The following is a 14,905-nucleotide window of genomic DNA, read 5'->3' as shown; positions in this document are numbered from 1 at the left end:
TTATAAAGCATATAGATTTTGGAGCCACAGGGCATCGAGTTTGAATTCTGTCCACTGGTTATGAGCTTAGTGTTTCGGACAACGTATTTAATCCATCTGAGCCTCCATGTCTTCATCCATAAAATGTATTAATTCCTAATTTCAGGTGATATTAGCTGAGATTAGGAATGTAAAGCATCAGGAGTACCTGTTGTGGCTTAGTGGGTTAAGAACCTGACTAGTATCCATGGAGATGTGGGTTCCATCTCTGGCCTCACTCAGTGGGTTAAGGATCAGCATTGCTGAGAGCTGGGGCCTAAGTCACAGATGTGGCTGGGATATGGCATTACTATGGCTGTGGCAGAGGTCAGCAGCTCCGATTTGACCACTAGCCTGGGAACTTCCGTGTGCCATGAGTGCAGCCCTAAAAAAGACAAAAAAAAAAAAAAAAAAGTATGTAAAGCACCAAAGTAGATGCTCAGTAAATGATAGCAATTGTTCGTATATTTTTTCAGTTTATCTTCATTCAGTACTTTTCATATTTTTATACTTTTATTATGGTTGATTTGCAGTGTTCTGTCAATTTCTGCTGTACAGCAAGTTATACATATATAGTGACCCAGTTTATATGGATATAGCAACCCAGTTATACGTATATATGTGTGTATATATATATATGTGTGTGTGTGTATGTACATATACACACACACACACATGCGCATTCTTTTTCTCATATTATCTTCCATCATATTCCATCACAAGTGATTGGATATAGTTCCCTGTGCTATACAATAGGACCTCATTGCTTATGCACTTCAAATGTAGTAACTAGCACCTACTAACCCCAAACTCTCAGTCCATCCCACTCTCTCCACCTCCCCCTTGGCAACCACAAGTCTGTTCTCTATGTCAATAAGTTTGTTTCTATTTTGTAGATAGTTTCATTTGTGCCATGTTTTCGATTTCACATGTAAGTGTTATCATACAGTATATGTCTCTTTCTGACCTACTTCACTTAGAATGAGAATCTCTGATTCCATCCATGTTGCTGCAAATAGCATTATTTTGTTCTTTTTTATGGCTGAGTAGTATTCCATTGTGTATATATACCACCTCTTCTTAATCCATTCATTTGTCAATGGACATGCAGGTTGTTTCTCTGTGTTGGCTGTTGTAACTAGTGCTGTAATGAACATAGGGGTGCATGTATCTTTTTGAATTATAGTTTTGTACAGATATATGCCCAGGCGTGGGATTGCTTTTAGTTCTATATTTAGTGTTCTGAGGTACCTCCATACTGTTTTCCATAGTGGTTATACCAATTTACATTCACACCAACAGTGTAGGAAGGTTCCCTTTTCTCCATGCCCTCTCCAGCATTTGTTATTTGTAGACTTATTAATGAGAGCCATTCTGACCAGTGTGAATAAAATATTTTAGGAGCAAAGGCATTCATGTAAGACTGCCTGCATTTAAATCACAGCTTTTTCATACGTAAGCTTTGTGACCTTAGATATATTTTTGAACGTCTCTCTCACTTTGTTTCCTTATCCATAAATTAACTGGTTATGATAAAAATGTCAACTCTATTGGATTGTAGTAAGGATTAAAAAGCATAAGGTATATAAGGAATATATGAAGTCACAGTACTTTGCATTTATAAGCATTATTTTATAAGTCGAATACTATAAACAAAAGTTTCTCAAGTCCCACTTCAAAATTACAGCTAGGGGAGTTCCCATTGTGGCTCAGCGGGTTGAGAATCCAACTAGTATGCAAGAGGATGCATAGGTTCAATCCCTGGCCTCACTCATTGGGTTAAGGATCTGGCCTTGCCACGAGCTGCAGCATGGGTCACAGATGTGGCTCTGTTTAGGCTGTAGCCGTGACATAGGCTGGTGGCTGTAATTGCAGCTCCAATACAGTCCTTAGCCTGGGTACTTCCATATGCCGTGAGTGCAGCCCTAAAGAGGAAAAAAAATTACAGTTAAAAGCTAAAAGATTGTACCTAGCCTTTCTATTTTCATTCCTCATAAATCAGGTAAATTTGCATAACCTGAACCAGTGAGTTGTTTAAAAAGAGTAGTTGATTTATTCTATCTACCAGACATAAAATGAAGAAGTTTAGATCTTATATGCTTAATTGGCCCATATAGGTAAGCATATTGGCATTTTTAGGACCTTAATATGAAATTCACTTGTATCCTTTACCTCTCTGAAAAATATCAAAATTGCCAGATAATTGTCAAGTCTATTTTTCTTTTGAGTTGAGTGTTTACTGTTTTCCTCTGACATTTTTGTTTTCCCTCCTTACTTTTTTCATTTCTTTTGACATGTATTATTTCCAAATGTACTTGTCTTTCAGTTTCTCACTGATAAAAACTTAATACTACCAATAAGTAAGACCTACTGTTGAAAGTTGAATAGTTTTCATTTGCAAATGGAACTTGCTGTGTTTTTTCTATTAATCCTTGATATTATTCCCAATACTGTTATTTCTAGTTCTAGTCTCAAATTGGTAGTCTTTAGCAAATAACTGATTGTTCAAGAGAAAAGCTATAGTGCTGATGGTGTAAAGTGATTGACTACTGTATTTTAATTGTTTTGGTAACATCACTTTTGTTGTTGGCATTAGTCCAGTAATAATACTGAGCTTATGTTATAAACTTTACTGTGTTATATTGGTGGGGCTTTCTTTCCTTTTGTAGCTGGCTTAAGTCCTGCTGAGATTCAGCAGTTATGGAAAGAAGTGACTGGAGTTCACAGTATGGACGACAATGGCATTAAACACGGAGGGCTAGACCTCACTACTAACAATTCCTCCTCGACTACCTCCTCCACCACTTCCAAAGCATCACCACCAATAACCCATCATTCCATAGTGAATGGACAGTCTTCAGTTCTAAATGCAAGGCGAGACAGGTAAATCTCATGAGATTTATTCCATAGCTATGACCAAATTTTACTTTCAACACTTGTAAACTTAAAAATAATGGGTTGTTCCTAACAGGGGCAAAATATGTAGAACCACAAATTACAGTAGAAACCAGAGTTCCTGTTGTGGCTCAGAGGAAACGAATCTGACTAGTATCCATGAAGACGCAGGTTCCATACCTGTCCTCGCTCAGTGGGTTGAGGATCTGGCGTGGCTGTGGCTGTGGCATAGACCAGCGGCTATGGCTCCGATTCAACCCCTGGCCTGGGAACCTCCATATGCCACGGGTGCGGCCCTAAAAAGAACAAAAAAGAAACCTTTAGATTATCTTGTATATTATTTTCATTTTAAAAAGTTTAATACCAGCAGTTTTATGGATAGAGGGAGGAACTTCTTGAAGAGAGTTATTTTTTTGTAAGTACATGTGGAATTATTGTGTCAATATATGTTTAATGGTTGAGATGTTGTGATTAGCCTGATTGACAAAATAAGAATTTTTTTTAGCATTTTTAAACTTAAGAACCAATTTCAAATAATTAAAGATACATACATATACCCCTTAATACATGTTACAGATATATACTTAGAAATCAGAGAATAGACACACATAAACAAAATAAACACAGGTATAATAAACCAGAAGATAGAAGGTCTGGTTTGCCTTTTTTTCTTGTGGTAACATGATGGAATTATAAACGTATAGTAATAATGAAGGTGGTAACTTTCTGAATAAATTTGATTCAAAATTCATTAAAAAATTTTTTTTTCTACAGTAACCAACCCTAAGTACATTATATTAGATACTTTTTCAACGTACGGTTTTAGTTGTGTAAAAACAGCCTTTGTAAAAGGAGCACCCATGTATTTTTGTCTGTCTAGTTCTATTTGGTCAGGCATATGGTTATCTACTTAAATCCTTTAATGTAATTTAAATCAAATACGTTAAGCTAAAATATTGCTCAACATGGAAAGTATCTTTTTTGAAGATAAAACATAAGTGTAGGATTTCTTAACAGAGTAGCAAAGTCTCCTATGTTATGTAGCTGTAAAATTCATATTTAAGTGTAGTAGATTGACAGTGTTCTATTATGTAATATGAAAACCTACCTAACTGTAACAAACTCTCTCATAAACAAATATTTTTTCAAAGAAACATATTTAATTACAGTACAGTTTAAAATAGGATAGTCTAATTTGGTAATGTTTTGGTCTTTGAGTATCATGAAAAATTTTTCTTGTTAGCTTTCATTGTTATAAAACGGTATGCCTTTGAATGCTTTCATGCTGTTGTTTTAATTGAGAGTAATTTGATGATTATATATCTCAGAAGTTGGGTGATGTCTCTAGGATGTGTCTATGTGATGTAATATTCACCTATCAAATGTCTTTGACAATTGTAAAAGCATATAACTAATGAATACTGTTCCAAAGCAGAAGTTTTTTAGTCAATTATAACTAGCTGAAATATATGTGGTTCACACATAAATATTAAACAATTTAAATGAGTCTCAAGGTCTATATCTTCTCTAAAATGAACATTTCAAAACGCTTATGGTGATTTTCCTGATACTTTCTTAAATGCATAGGTGTTTTTCTCTTGACCACACATGACTATATATATTTTATTTAGAGGTAAATGTAACATTAAGGTCATATGGCAGGATTAGCATATGATATTATACAGTCCTCTTAGTTTTTCATCCTTTATTAACAGTCATCTTTGGCTCTATTTCTCCTCTAATTGGAACATCATCTAGCCTTGGCAGTTGAACTATTCAATAGAACGATTAAATTTTTCTGACTGCTCTGAGCTGAATTGACCTGTTTTGACCTGTTTGTCACTGATCGTAACCTGACAGGCGCTAGCAGCCTGCAACGATTATGACTTTCTGAGATGAATCTGATGCCCTGTTCTTTTGCTACAGCTCGTCACATGAGGAGACTGGGGCCTCTCACACTCTTTATGGCCATGGAGTTTGCAAATGGCCAGGCTGTGAAAGCATTTGTGAAGATTTTGGACAGTTTTTAAAGTAGGTTTTTTACCTTTTTTTTTAGGGGAGGGAGTGGATTGTATGGGAGGTTTAGACACGTTGTTGTAAATAAACAGAAGAAAGCTGAAGGAAGAAACCAAAAGGTCCATCATAAGGCACACTGTAAGTTCTGTGTGTTCCAACAAGTGTGTAGCAAAGTCAAACCAGGAAAGTTAACTCTTCATCTTTACCTTTTTGTGAGACTATTTTATAAGTCATCCAATAAAGATTTTTGAATGAATGAAAAATCATAGCCTATTATAATACCGTTGTTAATAATTGGAAGGCATGTTTGCAAGATTCACTTAAATTTCAAGATTTCAATAAAAATTTCCAGTAAAATTATGAGAAGTCATATAATATATATATACATACCTGCATATATATAAGCACACATTATATACATATATTTAAACAAAAGACATTTTAAGGGTTTATTTTTTTATTGCAGACTTTATATTTCTTTGAATAATATTTGATGTATTTATTTAACAAGAATAAAAGTGAAATTACTAGTAACTAAAATTTTAAGAGAACTATATTTTCTCCATGTTGTTACTTGTTGCCCTGAGAATCATAGAGAAACATACATGGCCATATCATTTTATGTTAGATTATATGGCTTCTCTAGCCTAAAATAAAAACTTTGCATATCCTTCATTTCTTCATACATGATAATTTATTTTTTAATGCATAAAAGGTTCTTTTTCAAACGAGAATATGCATCTTTTGTGAAACATTTTCCATGCACAATTTCAGTATACAAGAGATCTAAACAGAGGGCTACAGATAGCTTTATGGAGATGAGTAACTTCACAGGCAGAGACTCTTATGTTGTCATGGAGCAGCTAACAGGGTGAATGAACTGTTTCATGCTTCATCAACAATTAAGTTAATTAGCTCATTTGAAATTGCACTGCTTTGTTGCCAGGATGTTGGCAGAAACATCAAAAAGATGTGTTTACAAATGGTAGACTACAGGGTATAGAGCAAAAGCACCTTAACAACAAGGCACAAGTACTTGGCATCATAATAACTTTATAACTGAATTACAGTAAGATTTCCTCAAGGATTTTTTTAACCTTTTAAAAATTTCTGACCAATTAAAAGAAAATGCACTCCTATATTGCTATGGTTTATAACTACCTTAAATGAAAATTTGTACTCCTGTTATCAAAAACAGTTGTGAGCTACCATTTTGTTGGGTAGGAAACTGATTTGAGTGTCTTAAATAAGAAAAGTACTTAAAATGTTATGTAGCTTTGCTGAAATTTTCCTAAGGAACAAAAAATTTGCAAAAACAAAGACAGAATATAGGGATATTAATTCATTAAACAGCTAATTTCCTAGTTCCTCACTAGAGTGTATTTGTCCTTATTAATGCTTTATTATTCCTTATCATTATGCCACTCTTTCTTAAATATGGCCATTTAAACTTTAAAACTAGCTTAATCATCATACATTTTATTGCTCTAAGTTGTTGTTTCAGATAAAATTCAAAATCTTTTAAGAAAAATGTCTTTCTTTCAATGTGATGTCCTTTATAGCACATGGAAAGGAGCATTTTTGTTCACCTCAAAATATTTATACATATTTTTATTACTAACAAATTTATAAATAGGAACTCTCATCTTGCCCTCCAAAGCTCTTTTTCATATTCATGTTGGTGCTTTTTAAAAACTGAAGAAGTTACAATTAAAGCATTTCCTTTCAATTAAGTATCAACTTTGGTTCCAAAGACTGACCATTTTTCCAACCCATTAACTTTATAGGGATGACAGAACAAATGACAGTAGATTTTAAGGCCTTTCTTTTAGTCCAGTTTTCTTGTGATATGCTTACATTCTCGAAGTCAAAAGATCTGTGATAAATTCTGTTAATAGAACTAATACCATATACTGTACTGAGATGAAGTGTTAATTAAACATATTTTCATACTGTCATTGTCCTTTTCTTAAAATGTGTGGAAAATTTGAAGGGAAGTAAAATAATACATTTTATTAAATTAATTTCAGTTATTCAGGAAAAAACAGTTGACTTCGTGTCTGTGTGGAAAGTGAATTGAAGAAGGCATCACCACCAATCCAAATTTTCTTGGAATGATTTTGCTTTTCTTTTGTAATAATGGAGAGAATCGGGAGTCTTGGCGGGGGTGGGGGGATGTCAGACAAGTCAGAAAGCTGTAAAGGGTTTTAGCTCTCAGTTTTTTTGTTTATCCATTTTCTAGAAATTTTGTGCCCAGTGTTTATTATAAAAGTTTTTTGGGAGAATACTGTGGTGGCATTTTTATTTCTAAAATGCCTGGAAATAAATTGTATAGCTTGAGCTGTCCTCTGAGATCAGACAGCTTATCCATTGGTTTGAAATAAGAGGAAACCATCCATTATTACTGTTTAGCCTATGTAGGTTTAATAACAAAGGATAATAGAAAATATATTCAGTCCCAAATTCCCTTTCTCACATTATATCCAAACAAACTTGTATAATTCCTCTATTTTTGCCTAGCACCAAATGAAATGCCACCAGAGGATGTATGCTTATGAAGAACATACATATTCTAAGCCATATGTACATATATATTCTTTAATATTCGATTGAAATTTTTCTATTGAATTTTTTAAAAAAAGACTAATTAGAAACATTCGTAATAGCAACGATGAAAGCAGAAAAATAAAAGAATGAAGAGAAAAGTCTAGATTAAAAAAGTGTGTAGGAAAATTTTTGAATTACTGTAAAGTAGGCATTGACAGAAGCTAACCATTTTTCAGATCACTCATTGAGGTTCTCCCTAGATGACTAAAAGCATTTCATATTAGTTCTTCATTATTGTCTTATAAATGTCAAGGTACAATAACATCCCACAAAACTTTAGTGTAGTTTGTCTGCAAAATTAATTATCATTCCATTGGCCCTAAGTCAGCTCGAATGTAGATGGATTGACTTTTAGAGTTTAAACGAAAATGTTTACAATAGAACATTCAAGTTGGCAGACAGGCATTCTTGAACCCACATATACAGTTCCTAGCAAACAAAACATGTTCTGAGGTACAAAGATAGAAACACTTTTTGAAGAAAGGCAAAATAGTTAGTGTCAATAAAATATCAGTGTATTAAAGAGCACTTAGTTGATAGAGGAATTAAGTTTATTACAGACAGTAAAATTTTAAGGTTTGACACTGTATAAATAGCAATAGAAAAGGTGGTCGAAACAGAATAGTTTATTTAATGGAAATTTGTTATCATTTATCTTCCAGCTGACTACTCTAAAAATTATGCTCTTACTTAGTGTGTATTGTCTATTTCTTTGTCTTTGACTAGGCAGCATGGCTACAAAATTATGACCTCAAGAAGGCATTCTTTGAACTTGTCAGAATGTTGTTTCTTTTGGTGACAGTGCCCCCATCTCTCAAAACTAAGGCATCTCACATAATCAGCTAAATGAATAGTGACAGCTAACATTTTGTATTTAAACTCCTGTCAGTGTTTAAACATAAAAAGCTTGATGCAAAATAAATCAAACACCAGTGATATGCAAGTGAAACATTTTGTTAAAACAGTCTCTGACATACTTGGATTTAAGTCTGATCCCTTTTTAGCTTATAAAATGCTATAACTTTAAGTGATTTTGAAAAATCTAGAGGTTAAAATTGAATTGCTAATCTGAGGTGTATATAATTGAAGTTACCACATGCATTCATAACCTTAAAAGCTTCATTAAAGATAATTGTACATTAAATAAATTGGAAGGATCCTGTCCTACTTTTGGTCTTCCTGAAACACTTGCTTAATTGTTTTTAGAAAGACTTGCCCTATTTACGTGGTTTTTTTCCTAGTTAACACTACCTACCTAGCACACAGATTCAATGCAGTTTTGAAAGAACGTCAGTCGACCACATCATTTATTCCATTTTGAAAACAAAAATCAATATCCCTATAAAGTGACCCATAAATTAGAACTGGCTCACACAATGTTTGTTCAGTGCTGCCTTTCTGAAGGCACCCTTTGCATTTTTTCTTCACCTCTCTGTTTGAACTGCAGTCTCGGTAAGAGGCTCATTAGGGGACATTAGGGACTGGAGCTAACCAGAATTCCAGAGCTTGCTTTGCTCTTATTAATGCATAGTAGAGTAGAATGCATTTAAATATTTCATAGGCATTCAGTAATTTGTGTGTAATCGCCTTGTTAGCAGACCAGTAGAAGTAGAACAGGCCTGTGAAATGGTGTTAGTGATTGCATGGGTAATTTACAGACCTTTGCCATCAGAAAGAGTATTATTGTTGGCTAGTATGAAGCTGTGAAATAGAACTAGCAATAAGTAAAAAAAGAAACTTAATAAAGGTTTTGTAACAAGCATCTTCAGGGATAACAACCCCACTTGGTCCTTTTGAAGCAGCTATAATTTATGACATAGGCAATATATCAAATGCATAAGATAGTATTATGGAGCATTCATATGAAAAGGGTATTTGCAACATTAGTTCCAACTTCCTGCAAGGGACATGATTAAATGATTAATGAAATGTCCCTTTGCATATGCATTTTGAAACAGCAATTAGGCACTGACTGAGAAAATCCACCAATCCTCTCATTTTTCAGTATTATCTCATTCTTGATTTATAAATCATAGAGAATTTTTGAATAGCAATATGTAGTACCTGAGATAGTTACAAAAACATAAAAGAGAATAATTTGGGCACAAAATAGTCATAAATACATAAATTCATAATTTAATGTTAATACTCGGCCTATTTATTTAGTCGTATTGCATTGTATTTATATCCGACACTATTTCTGTACTTTGATTGGCATAATTAAGTAGGGGGAATGAATAGGCACTATTATTTTACATATCACTGGTAAACAATAGCGAGGAAAGGAGAAGGGAGATGTGGCAGAGGTATGTATGTGTTTTTCAAGTTCTCAGTAATCCACTGGAGGCTGTTCTATAAATGATCATTGAAGGGCTGCAAGCTAGCCTATAATTACAGGAAAGAAAGTGGCAGCTCTGGCATTTCATAACTATGTGTCCTCGAAAAGTGCTTTGTGAGTTTGTCACCAATGATAATTTAGATAGAGGCTCATTACTGAACATCACAACACTTTAAAAACCTTTCGCCTTCATACAGGAGAATAAAGGACTATTTTAATGGCAAGGTTCTTTTGTGTTCCACTGAAAAATTCAATCAAGACAAAACCTCATTGACTATTATTGTAGTCTACAGTCTCTATTCTAATAAAAGCTGCATAGATAAATTGAATAGGTCTCTAAGACCCAAGTATATAATGCAAACATTTTGTACTTTTTTTAGTTCTTTAAATATAGGATAATTATTATCACTAAGGAGTAAACAAATATATAAAAAAAAACCTTTTTAAAAAGTAATTTCTTGCAAAAATAAACATGCAAAACTGAATATATCTTTGCTCCCCAAACTGTATATCCGAGTTGTCTTCTTCTATATACACCCTAATCTTTGTGTAGAGCTGAAGCATTTTTAAAAATAAGCATTTAGACTGATCGTGGAATAAATATATGTGTGTTCCTCAAGAGTTCAGGGTGAAAAAAACCGTAAGAAAATACAGCAATATCAAGCCTTAGGACTACAGCTCCCACTCTAGTACATTGATGGCAAATTGACTCATTGCTCATTACAATTGGAGGGAACGGGAGAAGCAATTTTTAAAGGTCTGGTTAATGAGGAATTTGTGATGTCCCAAACTAACCTCTGGTTTACTGTACCAGTCCCTGCCTTCTTTTCAGAAAGCATGAGTGAATTTTAGTTTTCGTTACAGTTAGTTTCTAAACCAAACCAAACAGAGCTGGTCTAAGAGCAGACAGGTGGAGTGGAAGTGCCTCTCCTCCCTGTAACCACACACCTCAGACCTGAGCTGGTACACCTCGCTATTGTAGTCCTCAGTCTCTTTTCAACCAAGAATGACAACTGTGCTAAGACAACATGGAGGTTTTGTTGTTATGATCAGTGAAGAGGTATTGAAATGAACTGATTTAATCTACCAAGAGATGGCTCATTGTCTGTCGGACAAAGATTTCTAATTGCTCGACCTGGATCTACTAACAAATAAACCTATGTATTTATAAATTAGTCCTTTCTCAGAAACGTCAGTTTAAATCTTCTTCAATGGGTTGCATATTTGTCTAATTTTTATGTTTCAATATTAATTTCAAGCAATGTAGGTAAATAATCTAAATGGGCACAAAAGTATACTTGCTGAATTTAGTAGAATTATGGCTGCACTGAATTTTTCTTACCTTTCTAAATGATACTTGAGCCCAAATAGAAAAATCTGTAAATTCTTATTTAATTTTGTGAATATTTTGTTTAACATTTCACGTAGATGTGTGGATGAGAGTGTCTCTTAAGTTGGTGCCTTAGTTTGCCTGTTTGCCTGTGAAATAGATATGACAAAGGATATTAAATTACTTGAAGATTTTTTTTTAAGTTTAAGAAGGCAGCAAATAAATGATATATTACAGATTACATGTTCATTGGTGATGCTGCTCTACTAAATTACTTTTGGTGTATCAACATACCACTCATTAAAGAGACCTTTTTAAACGGTATGAAATAATAGTAATAGACTACTACGTAATCAAGATCAGAGTAAGAGCATGAGAATGTCTTATCTTTTCTCTACTCTTCTGTAAGATTAAGACAGATGTCTCCCCAATAGGACACTGGACATGAAATGTCAGTCTTACCCTTCTGATTATCAGAATCTTCATTGCGCTTTAATTATTAGTAACTGCAAGTGATCATTCTTCATAAGTATTGATGTTTCCATGGAGTGGTAATTTGCCAGCTTTCCATAATTCACACCACATCCTGGTGAAATAAGACATCACTCACTAAATAACATCACAGGAGCCACAAACTGTTTTAACAAAAATGGGATAGAGAATTGTCTTTGTTCTCCTCAGAATCACTTTCGGTTCATATATTTATAAGGTACCTTTCTTTTTTGAACAAAAATGGCATGAGTATATGAAATACATCCAGTGATTTCTACTATTATTCTGCCCATGGTTTGGGGAAAATATTTTTTGTAAAAACAGATAAGCTTAGAGATAATGACATTTTCTGCTTTTTAAAGGGTGTCTTTATATTGCATAAATAATTTTCACTAAACGCACAAGCATATTTAAACTTTTTTTGGTATCATTTCAAGGTGTTCTTTTTTCCCACTGTGGACGAAATAGGATTTCAGTGGTTGTTAAGTGAAGCATATGCCACTGAGATAGATGTGGCTTAATACTGCATTTGTGTTATGTGTTTGTTTAGGCACCTTAACAATGAACACGCCTTGGATGACAGAAGCACTGCCCAGTGTCGAGTGCAAATGCAGGTGGTACAACAGTTAGAGATACAGGTTTGTCAAAGACCCCCTCGATGAACTCCTTTTGCAGACTTCTGGTTATTAAATTGAGGACTGGGCAGATCCTGTGTCTTGTGACACAGTAACTCCTAGAAGTACATGAAATTTTAGATTGTTTATGATAATGATGGTAATGATTGATAATTCGGGGGGGGGAGGGTTGCTGTAGTTTAATGTACTTACCATGTGGACTTATATAACCTTTAGACTACATCATATGTATTTGGCCATCCCAAAGGAGTCACATTTAAGTTTGCCCTAATAAAGGTTATATCAAACCCCGTAATTGGATATGATTTTATCACAGAGGCAGTTTTTATATGAGCTAATCTTGATTTTTTTTTCCCCAGGAGATTTTATATTATAGCAAAAAGGCTTTACAATATCATGCCTTGTTTTAATACCTCCCCCCCAAAAAAAAACCCAAAAGACAAAAAAACTTTCTCTTTTCCACCTCTAGTGTATTTTAAATAAAGAACTTGTCAGAATTCTCAAGACTTATCTTAGAGTAATGGCAAATCATTTATAATATCACAGATGGTAATAAATGTATCGCTATAATATATAAATATGTATAAATGTATTGTATCACTACAATGTATAAATATGTATAAATGCTGCTGGCTTAAGAAAAATTACTGTTAATATTGAAACAGAATTTGGCCAAAAATAAATAGACTCACAAAATTGATCAGAAAGCAATTATATCACCCTCAGTATCCTTTTTCCTACATTTATCCTAACCCTCTAAAACTTCTTTAATATTTCGCCTTAAAGATTATTTTTTCTCAGCCGAACCAGTACCTTGTTTCATTTAATTAAACGTACAATTTATTTGTCTTCACACTTTACTACGTCTTCAATTGTTTGAAATTTATCATTCACTAAACCCTTGAATGTCATTGCTTGTTTCCAGAGAGCTGCTAAAAATACTTTATTTTTACTTGTAAAATAATCAAGAACACAGAAAAGCATCATTGTGGCTGTCGTTTAAAAAGCCTTTTTATAAACTTGTTTACCATTTATAAAAGGCAGACTCACACATAAGAGTTGGGCTGATACAGTCTGCAGTGTGACCAATTATGCTTCCTTTTTTTTCTTTTCTTTTCTTTTTCTTTTTCTTTTTTTTTTTTTTTTTTTTTTTGGGCTGCTGTGTCTGACTGATGGAAAAGTAAGGTCCGTCACTTGTAATGAGACCCAGTGCAAGTGTAGATGCCTACTCTGTGGCAGAGTTCAGCGTTTCACACTGCCTGGTCTCTGTCACTCTATTGAATTAGATTGATGATGGCAGATTGCAGGGGGCACTAACTGGACCTCAGTGGGAATGCATGAAGTGTGGAGACAATCCTGGCAGGCACTTCGCTTTGAGAACCCTTCACCCCTTCACAGCTGCTGGCACAAGTCCATTGCTAACAGTGTCCACAGGACTTTAAAGAGACACCATGGGCCTTCTAATTTATGGTTTCAGCAACTTGTTACTGTCGAGGCAACTGTGACCTCAATTCTCTTATTGACAAAAAGATGAAGTGTTATTTGTTTTCTCTGACCTTTTAACATAAGGAAAGCTATAAAAGTTTCCCCCCTTCCATAGCTAAAGTTGCATTTCCTCGCAGATAAGTTCCCCCGGACACAGACTTTTATATGCAGGAATCATTACTTGGAGACAAGCTCAGTGATAAGATGTATCACTGCAATAAAATAGCTGTATCAGTCATTTCTAAAATGCTTCTGATCTCACTCTTTCTTAACAGCTTTCTAAAGAACGCGAACGTCTTCAAGCAATGATGACCCACTTGCACATGCGACCCTCAGAGCCCAAACCATCTCCCAAACCTGTAAGTGCATATTGCTTTATAAACAGTAAATAGCTCTACCGATGTAACAGACTAAGAAAATGAACAATTTAGGGACAGTTAGAAAACAATGAGTGTGATGAAAAATATGGCAATAAAAGGAAAGGAAAATGCAATCGCTTGTCAAATTGTATGTTTCTTTTAAAGTAATGCTATCTTTTACAAAATCTATCCAATCTACACCGTGGGTGACACTAAACAAAGTACACCTATCAGTGCGCAAATCACCGCCTTGAGGCTGAAGCCAGAGAGAATATCTTTCTGTGATAGGTTTACAGATATTAAAAGGAAACCCACTTTTGTGCAACCTGAGAAGCAGTAACAGGACAAATCACAACTGGAGAGGTATGGGGTATGCTGAAGAGGATCTGGATCAATCATAAGATACATATAAATAGATTTTTTTATCAAAAATTTTTTTTTTCTCACAAGGTCGTCGTCTTTTTCAAGCCAATTTTGTTCTCTTCCTTCGGTGGTTATTTCAGTTAAGACGTATGTCACATATTGATACATTTTACCATGGAGTACACCTGGTGTTAATTTAGAGAGCTTATGACAAAGGAAAATGGGTGATTATAGAAAATGAAAACAGCAGTTTCCGTAAAAAGTATTGGAGATTTAAGCCAACCTGCTAATGTAGGCAGATACACAGACTGTTGAAAAGAATATACTTTATCACACTCAGCTAATGTTTGCACAGAAACTTAGAGTA

General features: G+C 34.2%; 1 protein-coding gene across 16 annotated transcripts in view; it reads left to right on the top strand.

The window, feature by feature from the left end:
* FOXP2 (forkhead box P2) overlaps positions 1–14,905 on the top strand; it is a 555,422-nt gene that overhangs the window by 500,618 nt on the left and 39,899 nt on the right. For all 16 annotated transcript variants that reach the window (XM_021078421.1, XM_021078435.1, XM_021078434.1 and 13 more), the window contains 4 exon segments: positions 2,688–2,901; positions 4,840–4,944; positions 12,247–12,334; positions 14,092–14,175. In XM_021078421.1, the coding sequence (XP_020934080.1) occupies positions 2,688–2,901; positions 4,840–4,944; positions 12,247–12,334; positions 14,092–14,175 (491 nt within the window).

The sequence above is a fragment of the Sus scrofa genome, chromosome 18, assembly GCF_000003025.6.
Source record: "Sus scrofa isolate TJ Tabasco breed Duroc chromosome 18, Sscrofa11.1, whole genome shotgun sequence".
NCBI lineage: Eukaryota > Metazoa > Chordata > Mammalia > Artiodactyla > Suidae > Sus > Sus scrofa.
The sequence above is the reverse complement of the archived record's forward strand: the minus strand, read 5'-3'. Positions and strand labels throughout refer to the sequence as shown.